This window comes from Saccopteryx leptura, chromosome 1 (genome assembly GCF_036850995.1).
Source record: "Saccopteryx leptura isolate mSacLep1 chromosome 1, mSacLep1_pri_phased_curated, whole genome shotgun sequence".
NCBI lineage: Eukaryota > Metazoa > Chordata > Mammalia > Chiroptera > Emballonuridae > Saccopteryx > Saccopteryx leptura.
The window spans coordinates 114262236-114276028 of NC_089503.1; the positions used below are offsets into that span (position 1 = coordinate 114262236).

The 13793-nt window shown below is 33.9% G+C and overlaps 1 protein-coding gene across 1 annotated transcript in view; it reads left to right on the forward strand.

Moving 5' to 3' along the window:
- The window catches only part of LOC136399139 (cadherin-10), a 157564-nt gene that overhangs the window by 58860 nt on the left and 84911 nt on the right, over nucleotides 1-13793 (forward strand). Inside the window, exon 2 of the mRNA XM_066374031.1 lies at nucleotides 5133-5488. Within this exon, the coding sequence (XP_066230128.1) occupies nucleotides 5258-5488 (231 nt within the window). The 5' untranslated portion in view covers nucleotides 5133-5257. The remainder of the gene's footprint in view (nucleotides 1-5132; nucleotides 5489-13793) is intronic.

A 13793-nucleotide genomic window follows, 5' to 3' on the forward strand; every position in this document is an offset into this window, starting at 1 on the left:
GTCTCTCTTTTTTTAAAAATTTTTTATTTATTTACTTATTCATTTTAGAGAGGAGAGAGAGTTAGAGTGAGAGAAAGAGAGAGAGAGAGAGAGAGAGAGAGAAAGGGGGGAAGAGCAGGAAGCATCAACTCCCATATGTGCCTTGACCAGGCAAGCCCAGGGTTCTGAACCGGTGACCTCAGCATTTCCAGGTCAATGCTTCATCCACTGCGCCACCACAGGTCAGGCAGTCTCTCTTTTTTTTAATCAGCATTACTCATCAGAATGATACATTTTTTTAAACCAAGGATGTACCTACATATTGATACATCACAATCACCCTAAAATCCATAGTCCATAGTTTAACTTAGGGTTCAATTCACTCTTGGTGTTGTACATTCTATGGGTTTGGATTCATGTATGAGGATGAATGTAGAGGCTTTTAAGGATTCTGTTGATATATCCTCTCAGAGACATTTTTCTCATCCCTGTCCAGTCTACTAATGAGCCTGTCACAGGCATTCTTCACCTCTGTTTTATTACATTTTATCTCTAGCATTTATTTTTAGTTCTTTCTTAGGATTTCCATTCTCTGATTGCATTGTTCATCTGTTCTTGCATGCTGTCTGCTTTACTCATTAGAATCCTTAGCACAGGGGCCAGGAACTCAAAAGAGTCTAATGTGACTCTTTTGATGGTTGCATCTGACTCGCAGCCAAATCTTTAATAAAAAAAATAATAATGTTAAAAATATAAAACATTCTCATGTATTACAATTCATTCATTTCCTACCGCTCATGTTCATGGTTGCGGGTGGCTGGAGCCAATCACAGCTGTCCTCCGGGATAACCAAATTTTTATTGGATAATGTGTAATGTGCATGGGTCGTTGTATGGCTCTCATAGAATTACATTTTAAAATATGTGGCGTTCATGGCTCTCTCAGCCAAAAAGGTTCCTGACCCCTGCTTTAGCATATGACTTATAGTTGCTTTAAAAACCCAGTATAATTCTAAAATCCCTACTATGTCTAGTTCTGGTACTTACTCTGCCTTCTCAATTTGTGCATTTTACCTTTTGGTAAGCCTTATATATATTTTTTTTGATAGCCAGAGATGATGCACTAAGAAATGGAACTGCTGTAAATAACTGCTGTTAATAATGTGAGTTAGTTGTGGAGGCAGGAGGAGCGTTCTAAGCCTATGGTTAAACAACGATCTTTCAGTGAGCCCGTGGCCCCCTGGGCTGTGAAACTCACAAGAGTGTCTCAGTTTTTCTCCCTCCTTACTTCAGATGGGATGGCTAGAGGGAGCTGGCTGAATTGGATATTTCCCTTCCCCAGGCCGGTTAGGCTCTTATAATACTCCAGTAGGTTAGGTTCTGGTTAACTTGTTTCTTCTGAGGGCAGGGCGGGTTAAGAATAGTGATCTGAGATATTTCCAAATGTTTTCTTCTCCAATCCCTTTGTTAGAAGAAGCATAAAGTGATTTTTTTTTTCTTAGATATTGACTGTGGAAACCAAGTCAAGCTCCTGCTGGCAAATCTCACAATATCAAGCACCCACATCACCTGCCCCTAACTGAGTCCCCCAGAGTTATTAATTTTCAGAACTGTGCACACTGAACCTCCAGCAGTTTGTCAAGTCCAGCTCACATTTCCTACCCAATTACTAGTTCTGAGGTGGTTTTCATTCATGAGTTTCTGTGCCTCTTCAATTTTAGGAACAGTAGCTTGTCCGTAGTCTTCCCACCTTTATGGTCCAAAAATAGTTCAGCAAAACCTGTATGCTGCAATCTATAAAACACTGCTGAGAACTAAATAATGCATGCAATCCAAATCAAAATCCCCACAGGCTTTTATATACTATAAGCTGCAAGGTGATTATAAAAATTAAATTGAAAATCAAGAAGGCTTAAAATAACCAAAACAATTCTTAAAAGAATGCCAAAGTTGGAGGACTAACATTATCTGATTTCAAGATTTATAAGTTACAGTAATCAAGACAGTATGCTATTGGTATAAGTATGGACAAATAGATGCGTCTGAGAGACTATAGAGTCCAAAAATAGACCCAGACATATACAGACATTTGATTCTTAACAAAGACAATTAAGTGAAGAAAGGATAGACTTTTTAACAGATAGTGCTGGAGCAATTGGATGTTTATAATTAAAACAAGAACTTTCTTTTTATGTCTGATAACATGTAACAAATGTAAGAAGTATAACTAAAAATTAAAAAAAATATATATGAGAGAAAATCCTTTTGACCTTGACTTAGGCCTAGTTTATTAAAAAAAATTATGTTAGATTAATTAAAATTGAAAACATCTTATTTTTTTGTTTTTATTTAATCTTGTCATTGTTTGAAATAATTTTATTAAGTAATATTAATGTAAAATATATTTTAATAATCTTACACTTTATCTTAGCCAAAAGGCCAAGAAACAATATTTTAATGATCTTAAATCAGTATTAAATAATGTATTTTACTATAGACCCTGCAGCAAATATTGAAGAATACTTTTATTCATATGTGGAACACTGATTATTTACTAACAACTTTTAAAAATACAATTTCTACCTATTTATTACCAAAATATTGGTGCTTAAACTTCTAAAATGATAGAAGTTTGAAGTAATGTTAAAATTTATTGAAAATTATCATTGATATATAGTAGCTTATAAATAATTTTAAAATTAAAAAAATGATGAAATAAGAATGTTGCTTCAATAAGTGCTTTTGGTTGTTTGTTTTTATTCAGTGAAAGGAAAGGAGGCAGAGAGACAGACTCCTGCATGTACGCAATTGGGATTCACCCGGCAAGCCCACTAGGGGGCATGTTTTGCCCATCTAGGGTCCTGCTTTGTTGCTCAGCAACCAAGCTCTTCTTAGTGCCTGAGGTGGAGGCTTTAGAGCCATCCTCGGTGCCCAGAGCCAACTTGCTCCAGTTGAGCTATGGCTGCAGGAGGAGAAGAGAAAGGAAGAGAGAGAGAAGCAAAGGGAGAGAGGCGGAGAAGAAGGTAGTCACTTCTCCAGTGCACCTTGACCAGGAATTGAACCCAGGGCATCCACATGCTGAGCCGATGCTTTATTGCTGACACAACCGGCCAGGGCCTGCTTCAATAAGTTTTGAAGTTTTTGTTTGTTTGTTTTTTTATGGAAGAGAGAAGATACCCTGAATTACACAAACTCCCCCAACTCTTAGAAATAGTATATGTTTATAGCAAATAACATCTTACATGTCCTGAAAAGGCATGTTAAAAGACATTTTGGTAAATGTTCCTATCACTTTGAATGCAATCACTTTGAGTTTTTGCAAAGTCAGTGCTTTGTGATGTAAAACCATTTTATGCATCAGATACTTTCTATACTCCAAGTATGGCATCATATGATGTATTTTAATACGGTTTACATCTGTCTTGTTGTATGCTTCACAGGCTATGGAGAGCTCCACTGCCATTTAATACACTCAAGAGAAATACTGCTTCACCATTAATCTTATTTCTAAAGCTTATTTGTATTGACCTTTAAATCTTCTTAATAATAAAACAAAGAAAGTAAACAGATTGCTTACAAATCATTGTGGATCAAAGCATAAATGTCAATGCTGGAATACCAAGAATGCATTGTTGTATTAGAGAAATAGAATTTAACCCTTTCATCCCAAACCACTTTATATAAAAAATATATCCTAAGTATAATTGATGCCGAACAGAAAGCAAAACAAAAACAAAAACCAAACTGAAAATTTTAAAATAAAGAAATAATATTCTAACAATAATATAACTATCTAAATAAAATTAAATAATTATAACTTTAAAGTATCTATTTTCTTACCATAATGTTGAGACATAACTACAAAGAGGAAGTATTATACTCAGATGTTTGAATTAACTTATAATCTATTCATTCATTAAGTCAAAGTCTTTGTTGATTATCTTAACTACAATATTCTGTTCTAGATATTGTGGAAACAGTAACAAAGAAAAAAAACAAAATTTCTTTTCTTTATGGAATTTATAAAAGGGACACAAAATGTATATACAATAAATAAATAAAGCATATTGGTAAAATAACATATTAGTGATGGTTTCAAGAAATACCAGAATGAAACAAGGGTCTACTAAAGTTAGCTTCTGCAGGGAAAAGTATTCAAGGCAGAGGGAATGAGTAGAAAGGTCCTGGTGAAAGAGCAAAGCATATGACCTGTGTTGTAGTGGGAAGTGAAAAGAACACTTTGCTGGAAAGTCCACATTGTAGGGACTAGTGTGGGGGATTAGAGTATAACATAAAGTCAGAGAAGTCACCAGCAGTCATGAAACTAAGTACAGAATTGTTAGTTCTTGTTAGACTTTAGGTTTTAATCAAAGTGAGACGAAAACTCACTGGACTATCTTGTACAGAAAAATCATATGATCTCACTGACATTTTAACAGAGTACCTGGGATATTTTGTTAAGAAAATACGCACAGGTAGGGAGGTGGACAGAAGTCAGAGGAATCATGGAGTTAGTTCTAGGCCTGCATACTGGGTATGGTTAGAAGTGGACACATTTCCCAGACACACCAACATGATCAAATTATTCTAGATAATAATATTCATTATATTACAAATTGGTTTGCTGTAGTAGTGTTTTTTTTTTCTATTCTAGGAAATTCTAGTTGTTAGACCAATCTGTGGGGGAAAAAGAAGAGGTCTTTAACTGAAGACATCCCTACTTTGGTTTTGCATTTTAATTTATTTTTACATTTGAACAGAATTAAATTTGAATAAATGGTGCCACTGTTCAAAATCGTTTACATCAATTTATATTAAATTACTCTGGAAAAGTTGACATGCAAAATTAAATACATCTCTATTTCATATAGAAATTATAATTCCTAAAAACTGTTAGAGTGCCAAAAAAAAAAAAAGAAAAGCTTAATGTGTCCCTTCTATAGAACATGTTTGAAAGAAATTTACCATTATCTTTTCTTAAACTGTAGACATGTTACTAGACAAGCAATGTTTCTCAAAATTAGTCATTATTTTATGTAAAAGTGAGAAAATAACTATTTTGGTTGCTATAATTCATTAATTCCATCACATTGTTTAAAGTAAGGCAATATTCATAATGTTGTTTACTGACTTTTTTTATTTGTTTGTTTCAAGCTTTTGGAAACATGTCCAAAACATTGATGAAATGTTGGAAACCAGTTGAAACACAGTAAAGTTCAATCAAATAAAATAGAACTGCTTTCTCTTCATTCACGTTGAGAATTTTCAAGAAGTGAACTATGACAATATACCAATTTTTGCTACTGTTTCTACTCTGGGTATGCCTGCCACACTTCTGTTCTCCAGAGATAATGTTCAGAAGGACTCCTGTACCTCAACAAAGAATTTTAAGTCCACGCATACCTAGAAGTGATGGCAAAATTCTGCATCGTCAAAAACGTGGTTGGATGTGGAATCAATTTTTCTTACTGGAGGAATATACAGGATCTGATTATCAATATGTAGGCAAGGTAAGTCTTATTGAAATGGCAAATATTTACATTCTTTTTTAGGTGTCTTATTAAGGAACATTTGAAAGCCAAGACTCTCATTCTCATAAATTTGATTCTCTAAATATTTCTAAATAATTTTTGTTTATGGAATACAAATTGTAATTTGAAAAACTATGGAATCAATAAATGTAGCACAATAAAGGTAGGAATTCATTTAATAGAATTTTGTTTACAGACTCATGGATTAAGGAAATATTAAAAATTGCAATTTTAGAATTTGTACTAGAAATCAATGGTAGTGAGAAACTATGTCAGTATAGTCATTAAAGTGACAATGCTTATATATAGTATAAAATAGATATATTTGCATTGCTGTTGACTTTTTAGGAAGAAAAGACATGTTTAAAAGTTGTTTAATATTCTATAGAATTGAGAAAACCAATGCCATTAGAAATATAACCTCAGGCCAAAAAATTGCTTATTTATAAGAAAATTTATTCTAGATATGAGTGTTATTTATTTTTCTTAAGTCCCACAATGGATACATTTATATAAAGAAAAAATAAATAGGAAGACAAGCAGGCAAAAGTAGTTAACTTAATTGTAATATGATGTGGACAAAGACAAATTTCATCTAATTTAATTATAAAAGTTAGCAAGGAAAATTAGTTGTGCTTAGAAATGGAAGAAGTATGACAAACAGGTACTGTAACAATAAATACTTTTATACACTAGATTGTATTAATTTCCAATTTTCTTTCTTGGCATTACTTGAATCTAATCAAAGGTAGATAATATTTTAAGAAAGAACTCACTTTAATAGTTAGGGTTATTATTTTTTATGGACAGTCTGAAAATATGTCAAGGAAAAAAGAGAAGTTATACATACCCCCAAAAGGAAAACAGCTGTAATCACATGTTAATACATCACATGTTAACACTGTAAAATTATGATAATATATTACATTTATATTAACCTAAACTTTAATAGTTTCATTCAAATAATTAAAACTGTGGTAAAGGTTTTTATTGTAAGAAAAATTAGTTTTGGAGAATATATATTCATTGATTTTAAAACACTTTGATAATTTCTTTCCATATTTTACTTCAGTCTTTTTTTAATGTCTGGAAATGTGGAAAAGATGGCATTAAAGGTTAAATATAATGTTAACTAGAAGGATACAATAAAAACATAAACAATATTAGCAGAAATTGCAGAGAAGCAGACTCATCACAGGCTTCATTGGACTGGATGCCTAAGACCAGAGGGTTAAGGTAAATTTTATGTTGCTGCAATAAACAAGCTTTAGTTAATGAAACCAATCACATGAAAATATAATAATAGAAACCTGAACCATAGAAACTGTGAATAATTTATTTTGGTTCTTCCTGAACATAGCAGTTATTTGCTTATTTGCATCTATTTTCCTTCATCTAGGTCCTTAATGAGGATTTAATAAATGTTGGTGAATTGAATTGTCCTTACATTATGTACTGTCTCATAATATTCAAGCTACTTCTTATGTACTTTCATTTGTTCTCTCCCCAAAGAATATGAACACCTTGAAATCAAAAACGTTCCTTTATATTGCTCTTTGTTTCTAGCTGTCAGATGGAGCTTGCTATTTACATGATTGAATTGATCTGATTTGTATTGAATTGAATTCCCAGTCATCTGATACCATGTGGCTCTTAGTAGGGAAAACTAGTCTAGAATTTTAAATCACTGTGAGCAATTAAAGCTGGTAAATAGTTTAGATTTATGCATCTTGATATGCAACACAAATTGTCTTCTTCCTTATTCTTCTGTACAAAGGCAAATCAGATAACTCCTTAATGATGGCAGGCATAAGAAATTTATGAAATGTGTTCACCAGTTCTTTTCTATAAAGTATATGCTAAACTGCTAGACTAACAGAAGTGTATCAGATGCTGCTGCTCTAAGTTTACTTCAAATGTATATATTGTTTATTTTTAGCTTATAATTTAAGTCCATTTTGTATTTCTATCAATTACTTAGGTCATGACTAGCTATTTAAAAAATTCTCTTGTTTATAGTATAGTATATACTTATATTAATTACTTATTAAGTATTTATATTACATTAATAACTTAAATGATTAAAAACCTTATTTTAGATATAAACATCAATTTGTATATGCCCAAAACAAAACATGCAATATAGAATATTTAATAAATATACATTGTAAAGATTATAAATTGAGGCTAAGACATATTTCTTCATGAAGTATAAAAAATTTTAAATCCCCCAGATATCTTTCCAATATTACTTTTAACAAATATATTACATTCATCCTTCTTTCAGAAATTTACTTTCAGTTTTTGGTTTTTTTTAATGTAGCTTTGTGATATAGATGTAAGTGATTCAATCACTCTAGGTTAGCCTAGATGTAGGAGTAATAATGTATGTTCCAGTTAGTAGACATGTGATATGGAAAATTATGATAGATACTCCATTGTAGTGAGAAAGGTATATTGGGCTCAGAATAGACAGTGGAGAGAATTATACTGTTGAGTGAGGACCTGACTGAAAGCATATGCAGGAAGGGGGAAATTTTTTTTTCTTTTTTTTATTTTATTTTAATGCAGTGACATTGATAAATCAGGGTACATACGTTCCGAGAAGACATCTCCAGATTATTTTGACATTTGATTATGTTGCATACCCGTTTCCCAAAGTCAAATTGTCTTTCGTCACCTTCTATCTGGTTTTCTTTGTGCTCCTCCCTTCCCCCCACCCCCTCTCTCTCCTTCCTCGCCCCTTTCCCACCCCTCCACCCCACCCCCTGTTACCATCACATTTTTGGCCATGTTTCTGAGTCTCATTTTTATGTCCCATCTATGTATGGGTTCATATAGTTCTTAGTTGTTTTCTGATTTACTTATTTCACTCTGTATAATGTTATCAAGGTCCATCCATGTTATTGTAAATGATCCGATGTCATCATTTTTTATGGCTGAGTAGTATTCCATAGTATATATGTACCAAAGCTTTTTAATCCACTCGTCCACTGATGGACACTTGGGCAGTTTCCAGATCTTCGCTATTGTGAACAATGCTGCCATAAAGATGGGGGTGCATTTCTCCTTCTGGAACAGTGCTATGGTGCTCTTGGGGTCTATCCCTAAAAGTGAGATAGCTGGGTCAAAAGGCAGTTTGATTTTCAATTTTTTGAGGAATCTCCATACTGTTTTCAACAGAGGCTGCACCAGTCTGCATTCCCACCAGCAGTGCAGGAGGGTTCCCTTTTCTCCACATCCTCACCAGCACTTATTCTGTGTTGTTTTGTTGATGAGCGCCATCCTGACTGGTGTGAGGTGATATCACATTGTGGTTTTAATTTGCATTTCTCTAATGATTAGTGATGTTGAACATTTTCTCATATGCCTATTGGCCATCTGTATGTCCTCTCTGGAGAAGTATCTATTCATTTCTTTCACCCATTTTTTGATTGGATTGTTTGTCTTCCTGGTGTTGAGATTTACAAGTTCTTTATAAATTTTGGTAATTAACCCCTTATCAGACATACTGTCAAATATTTTCTCCCATTGTGTAGTTTGTCTTTTTATTCTGTTCTTATTGTCTTTTGCCGTGCAAAAGCTTTTAGTTTGATATAGTCCCATTTGTTTATCCTGTCTTTTATTTCACTTGCCCGTGGAGATAAATCAGCAAATATATCTCTGTGAGAGATGTCCGAGGGCTTACTGCCTATGTTTTCTTCTAAGATGCTTATGGTTTCACGCCTTACATTTAAGTCTTTTATCCATTTTGAGTTTATTTTTGTGAATGGTGTAAGTTGGTGGTCTAGTTTCATTTTTTTTTCAGGTGGCTGTCCAATTTTCCCAACACCATTTATTAAAGAGGCTGTCTTTACTCCATTGTATGCCTTTACCTCCTTTGTCGAATATCAGTTGTCCATAGAGCTGTGGGTTTATTTCTGGGTTCTCCGTTCTGTTCCATTTATCTATATGCCTGTTCTTATGCCAGTACCAGGCTGTTTTGAGTAGAATGGCCTTGTAGTATAACTTGATAACCAGAAGTGTGATACCTCCCCCTCTATTCTTCTTTTTTAGGATTGCTGAGGCTATTCGTGTTCTCTTTTGGTTCCTTATAAATTTATGGAATATGTGATCTATATCTTTAAAGTATGTCATTGGTATTTTAATTGGTATTGCATTGAATTTATAAATTGCTTTGGGTAATATACACATTTTAATGATGTTTATTCTTCCTAACCATGAGCACGGTATATGCTTCCACTTGTTTGTATCTTTCTTGATTTCTTTTATCAATGTTTTATAACTTTCCGAGTACAAGTATTGAGTCTCCTTGGTTAAATGTACTCCTAGGTACTTTATTTTTTTAGTTGTAATAGTGAAGGTGATTGTTTCCTTAATTTCTCTTTCTGACTGTTCATTGCTTGTGTATAAAAATGCCTTTGATTTCTGGGTATTAATTTTATATCCTGCCACTTTGCTGAATTCATTTATCAGGTCCAGTAGTTTTTTGACTGAGACTTTAGGGTTTTCTATATACAATATCATATCATCTGCAAATAATGATAGTTTTACTTCTTATTTTCCAACTTGAGTGCCTTTTATTTCTTCTTCTTGTCTGATTGCTGTGGCTAGGACTTCCAGGACCATGTTAAATAAGAGTGGTGAAAGGGGGCACTCCTGCCTTGTTCCTGATCTTAAGGGGATTGCTTTTACTTTTTGCCCATTGAGTATGATGTTGGCTGTGGGTTTGTCATAGATGGCCTTTATCATGTTGAGGTTTGTTCCCTGTATTCCCACTTTGTTGAGAGTTTTGATCATGATGGGTGCTGGATTTTATCAAATGCTTTTTCTGCATCTATTGAAATAATCATGTGGTGTTTCTCCTTCTTTTTGTTTATGTGATGAATCACATTGATTGATTTGTGAATATTGTACCAGCCTTGCCTCCCAAGAATAAATCCCACTTGATCATGGTATATGATTTTTTCCATATATTGTTGGATTCGGTTTGCTAATATTTTGTTGAGGATTTTAGCATCTATATTCATCAGAGATATTGGCCTATAATTTTCTTTCTTTGTGTTGTCTTTGTCTGGTTTTGGAATAAGAATTATGCCTGCCTCATAAAAGGGGCTTGGAAGTCTTCCTTTCTCTTGAATTTTTTTGAAATAGCTTGTGAAGGATAGGAGTTAGTTCTTCTTTGAATATTTGGTAGAATTCACTTGTGAAGCCATCTGGCCCAGGGCTTTTCTTTGTTGGGAGTTTTTTGATAACTGTTTCGATCGCATCTGGTGTAATCAGTCTGTTTAGGTTTTCTGATTCTTCCAGATTGATTTTTGGAAGATTGTATGTTTCAAGGAATTTGTCCATTTCATCTAGGTTGTCTAGATTTTTGGCATACAGTTCTTCATAGTATTTTCTTACAGTATTTTGTATTTCTGTTGTGTCAGTTCTTATTTCTGCACTCTCATTTCTAATTTTATTTATTTGAGTCCTTTTTCTTTTTTTCTTGGTGAGACTAGTTAAAGGTTCATCGGTCTTGTTTACCTTTTCAAAAAACCAGCTCCTAGTTTCATTGATCCTCTGTATTGTTTCTTTAGCCTCTATGTCATTTATTTCTGTTCTGATCTTTATTATTTCCTTCCTTCTACTACATTTGGGCTTTACTTGCTGTTCTTTTCCTAGTTCTTTTAGATGCAGGGTTAAGTTGTTTATTTGAGCTTTTTCTATCTTCTTAAAGTGTGCCTGTAATGCTATGAACTTCCCTCTCAGTACTGCTTTCACTGTGTCCCATAAATTTGGAATTGTTGTATGCTCATTATCATTCATTTCTAGGAATTTTTTAATTTCTTCTTTGATCTCATTCTTAATCCTTTTGTTACTTAACAACCTGTTGTTTAGTTTCCATGTGTTTGAGAATTTTTGAGCTTTTCTGTGTGGTTGATTTCTAGTTTCATGCCATTGTGATCAGAGAAAGTGCTTGATATGATTTTAATCTTCTTAAATTTGTTGAGACCAATTTTGTGCCCTAACATGTGGTCTATCCTAGAGAATGTACCATGAGCACTTGAAAAGAATGTATATTCTGCTGCTTTAGGGTGAAAGATTCTGAAGATATCTATTAAATTGAGTTGATTTAGTGTGTTCTTTAAGTCTGCGGTTTTTTTGTTAATTTTCTTTCTTGAGGATCTATCTAGTGATGTTAGTGAGGTATTAAAATCCCCTACTATTATAGTATTGCTCTTGATCTCACCCTTTATATCCATCAAAGTCTGTTTTATATATTTACGTACTCCTATATAAGGGGCGTAGATATTTATAATAGTTATATCTTCCTGTTGGATTGCTCCTTTCATCATTATGTAGTGGCCTTCTTTATCTCTTACTATATTCTTTGTTTTAAAGTCTATTTTGTCTGATATAAGTATTGCTACCCCAGCTTTTTTTTATTTCCATTTCCATGAAATGGTTTTTTCCATCTTTTACCTTCAGTCTATGTACATCTTGTGTTTTAAGGTGTGTCTCTTGTAGAAAGCATATGTATGGGTCCTATTTTCTTATCCATGCAGCTATCCTATGTCTTTTGATTGGATCATTTAATCCATTTACATTTAAGGTTATTATTGATATGTAGTTGTTTATTGCCATTTTATTCTTTAAAGCTGTATTCCTCTTTTGTTATATTCTTTTCCCACTTTGATCTGTTTACACCATGCCCCTTAACATTTCCTGCAGCATTGGTTTGGTTGTAATGAATTCCTTGAGTTTTTTTTGTTTTTGTTTTTTGGTCTGGAAAGCTTTTTATTTCACCTTCAATTTTAAACAGTAGCCTTGCTGGATAAAGTAGTCTTGGTTGTAGGTTCTTGTTCTGCATTACTTTGAATATTTCTTGCCATTCCTTTCTGGCCTCAAGTGTTTCTGTTGAGAAGTCTGATGTCATCCTTATGGGGGCTCCTTTGTAGGTGATAGCTTTGTTTTCTCTAACAGCTTTTAAAATTTTCTCTTTATCACTTAGCTTTGGTATTTTAATTATGATGTGTCTTGGTGTAGGTTTCTTTTGGTTTCTCTTTAATGGAGTTCTCTTTGCTTCTTGAACTTGTGAGAGTTTCTCCTGTACTAATTTAGGGAAGTTTTCAGTTATGATATGATTGAACAAAGACTCTATCCCTTGTTCTTTCTCTTCCTTTTCTGGAACCCCTATGATGCAGATGTTATTTCTCTTTATGTTATCACAGAGCTCTCTAAGAGTTTCCTTAGACTTTTTGAGTCTCTTTTCTTTCTTCTTCTCTGCTTTCATGCCTTCATTCCAGTTGTCCTCCAACTTGCTGATTCGATCCTCAGCTCTATCCTTCCTGTTCTTAGTTCCTTCCATTGTGGTCTTCATTTCTGATAATGTATTTGTTATTTCCGTCTGATTCTTTTTTAATATTTCAGTATCCTTTTTTATACATGCTATTACTTTATTTAGGTGTTTGTAATGACCATCTATTGCTGTTCTAAGATCCCTAAGCATCCTTACAATCATTATTTTGAACTCCGCATCTGGAAGTTTGGTTATTTCCGTATCACTCAGTTCATTTCCTGGATGTTTCTCTTGTGGTTTTAGTTGGATTGCACTTCTTTGTCTTCACATTATATCTGTGTGTTTGGGTGTTTTGTTTGTAGAGCTGATTGAGTTTAGGCTTGGTCTTGTCTGCCTCCAGTTTTCAATTGTGTTATTTCTAGTTCTTCTTGGGTTGACATCAGCTATTATGTTGTAATCTATTTTCAGATTTGGGCCTCTTAAAGGTCTTGATTTGTTTGTTTTCTTAACAGGTGATTGTCTTGTTTGCTGATCTCAGTAGGGGGATTATTTGAAACTGTATCCAGGAATTTGGTGGGTGTAACCTGAGACTTTGAAGTCCTCTTCTGCCAGTTAATCTTTCTGAGGGCAGGTTGCTTTTTCAGCTTCAGTAGTGGGAGGTGTATCTCAGATCTCCATGGAGACCTGAGTTACTGCCCCTCCTCCCCACTTCTTGTTTTCAGCTTTCCTTGTTGCACTGATTGGAGATCTGTGCCCTGGAAGCACTTTGACTTTTGTTTTGTGGAAGGATCAGCCCCTCCCCCAGCTATGGCCGCCTCCAGTACTGAATGAGTCAGCTTTTCAGGTTGTCACCTGCATTCCTCTGCCCTTCACCATCTGTCTCTCTCACTCCCCTTTCTTTTTAAAAGACAATTCAGCCCTTTCAATACACTTCGTTCCCTGGTCGCCAGGCAAGTGGCTGTGAGTGGTATTTACTGCTCTTTCCTTGGAGTGAGATCC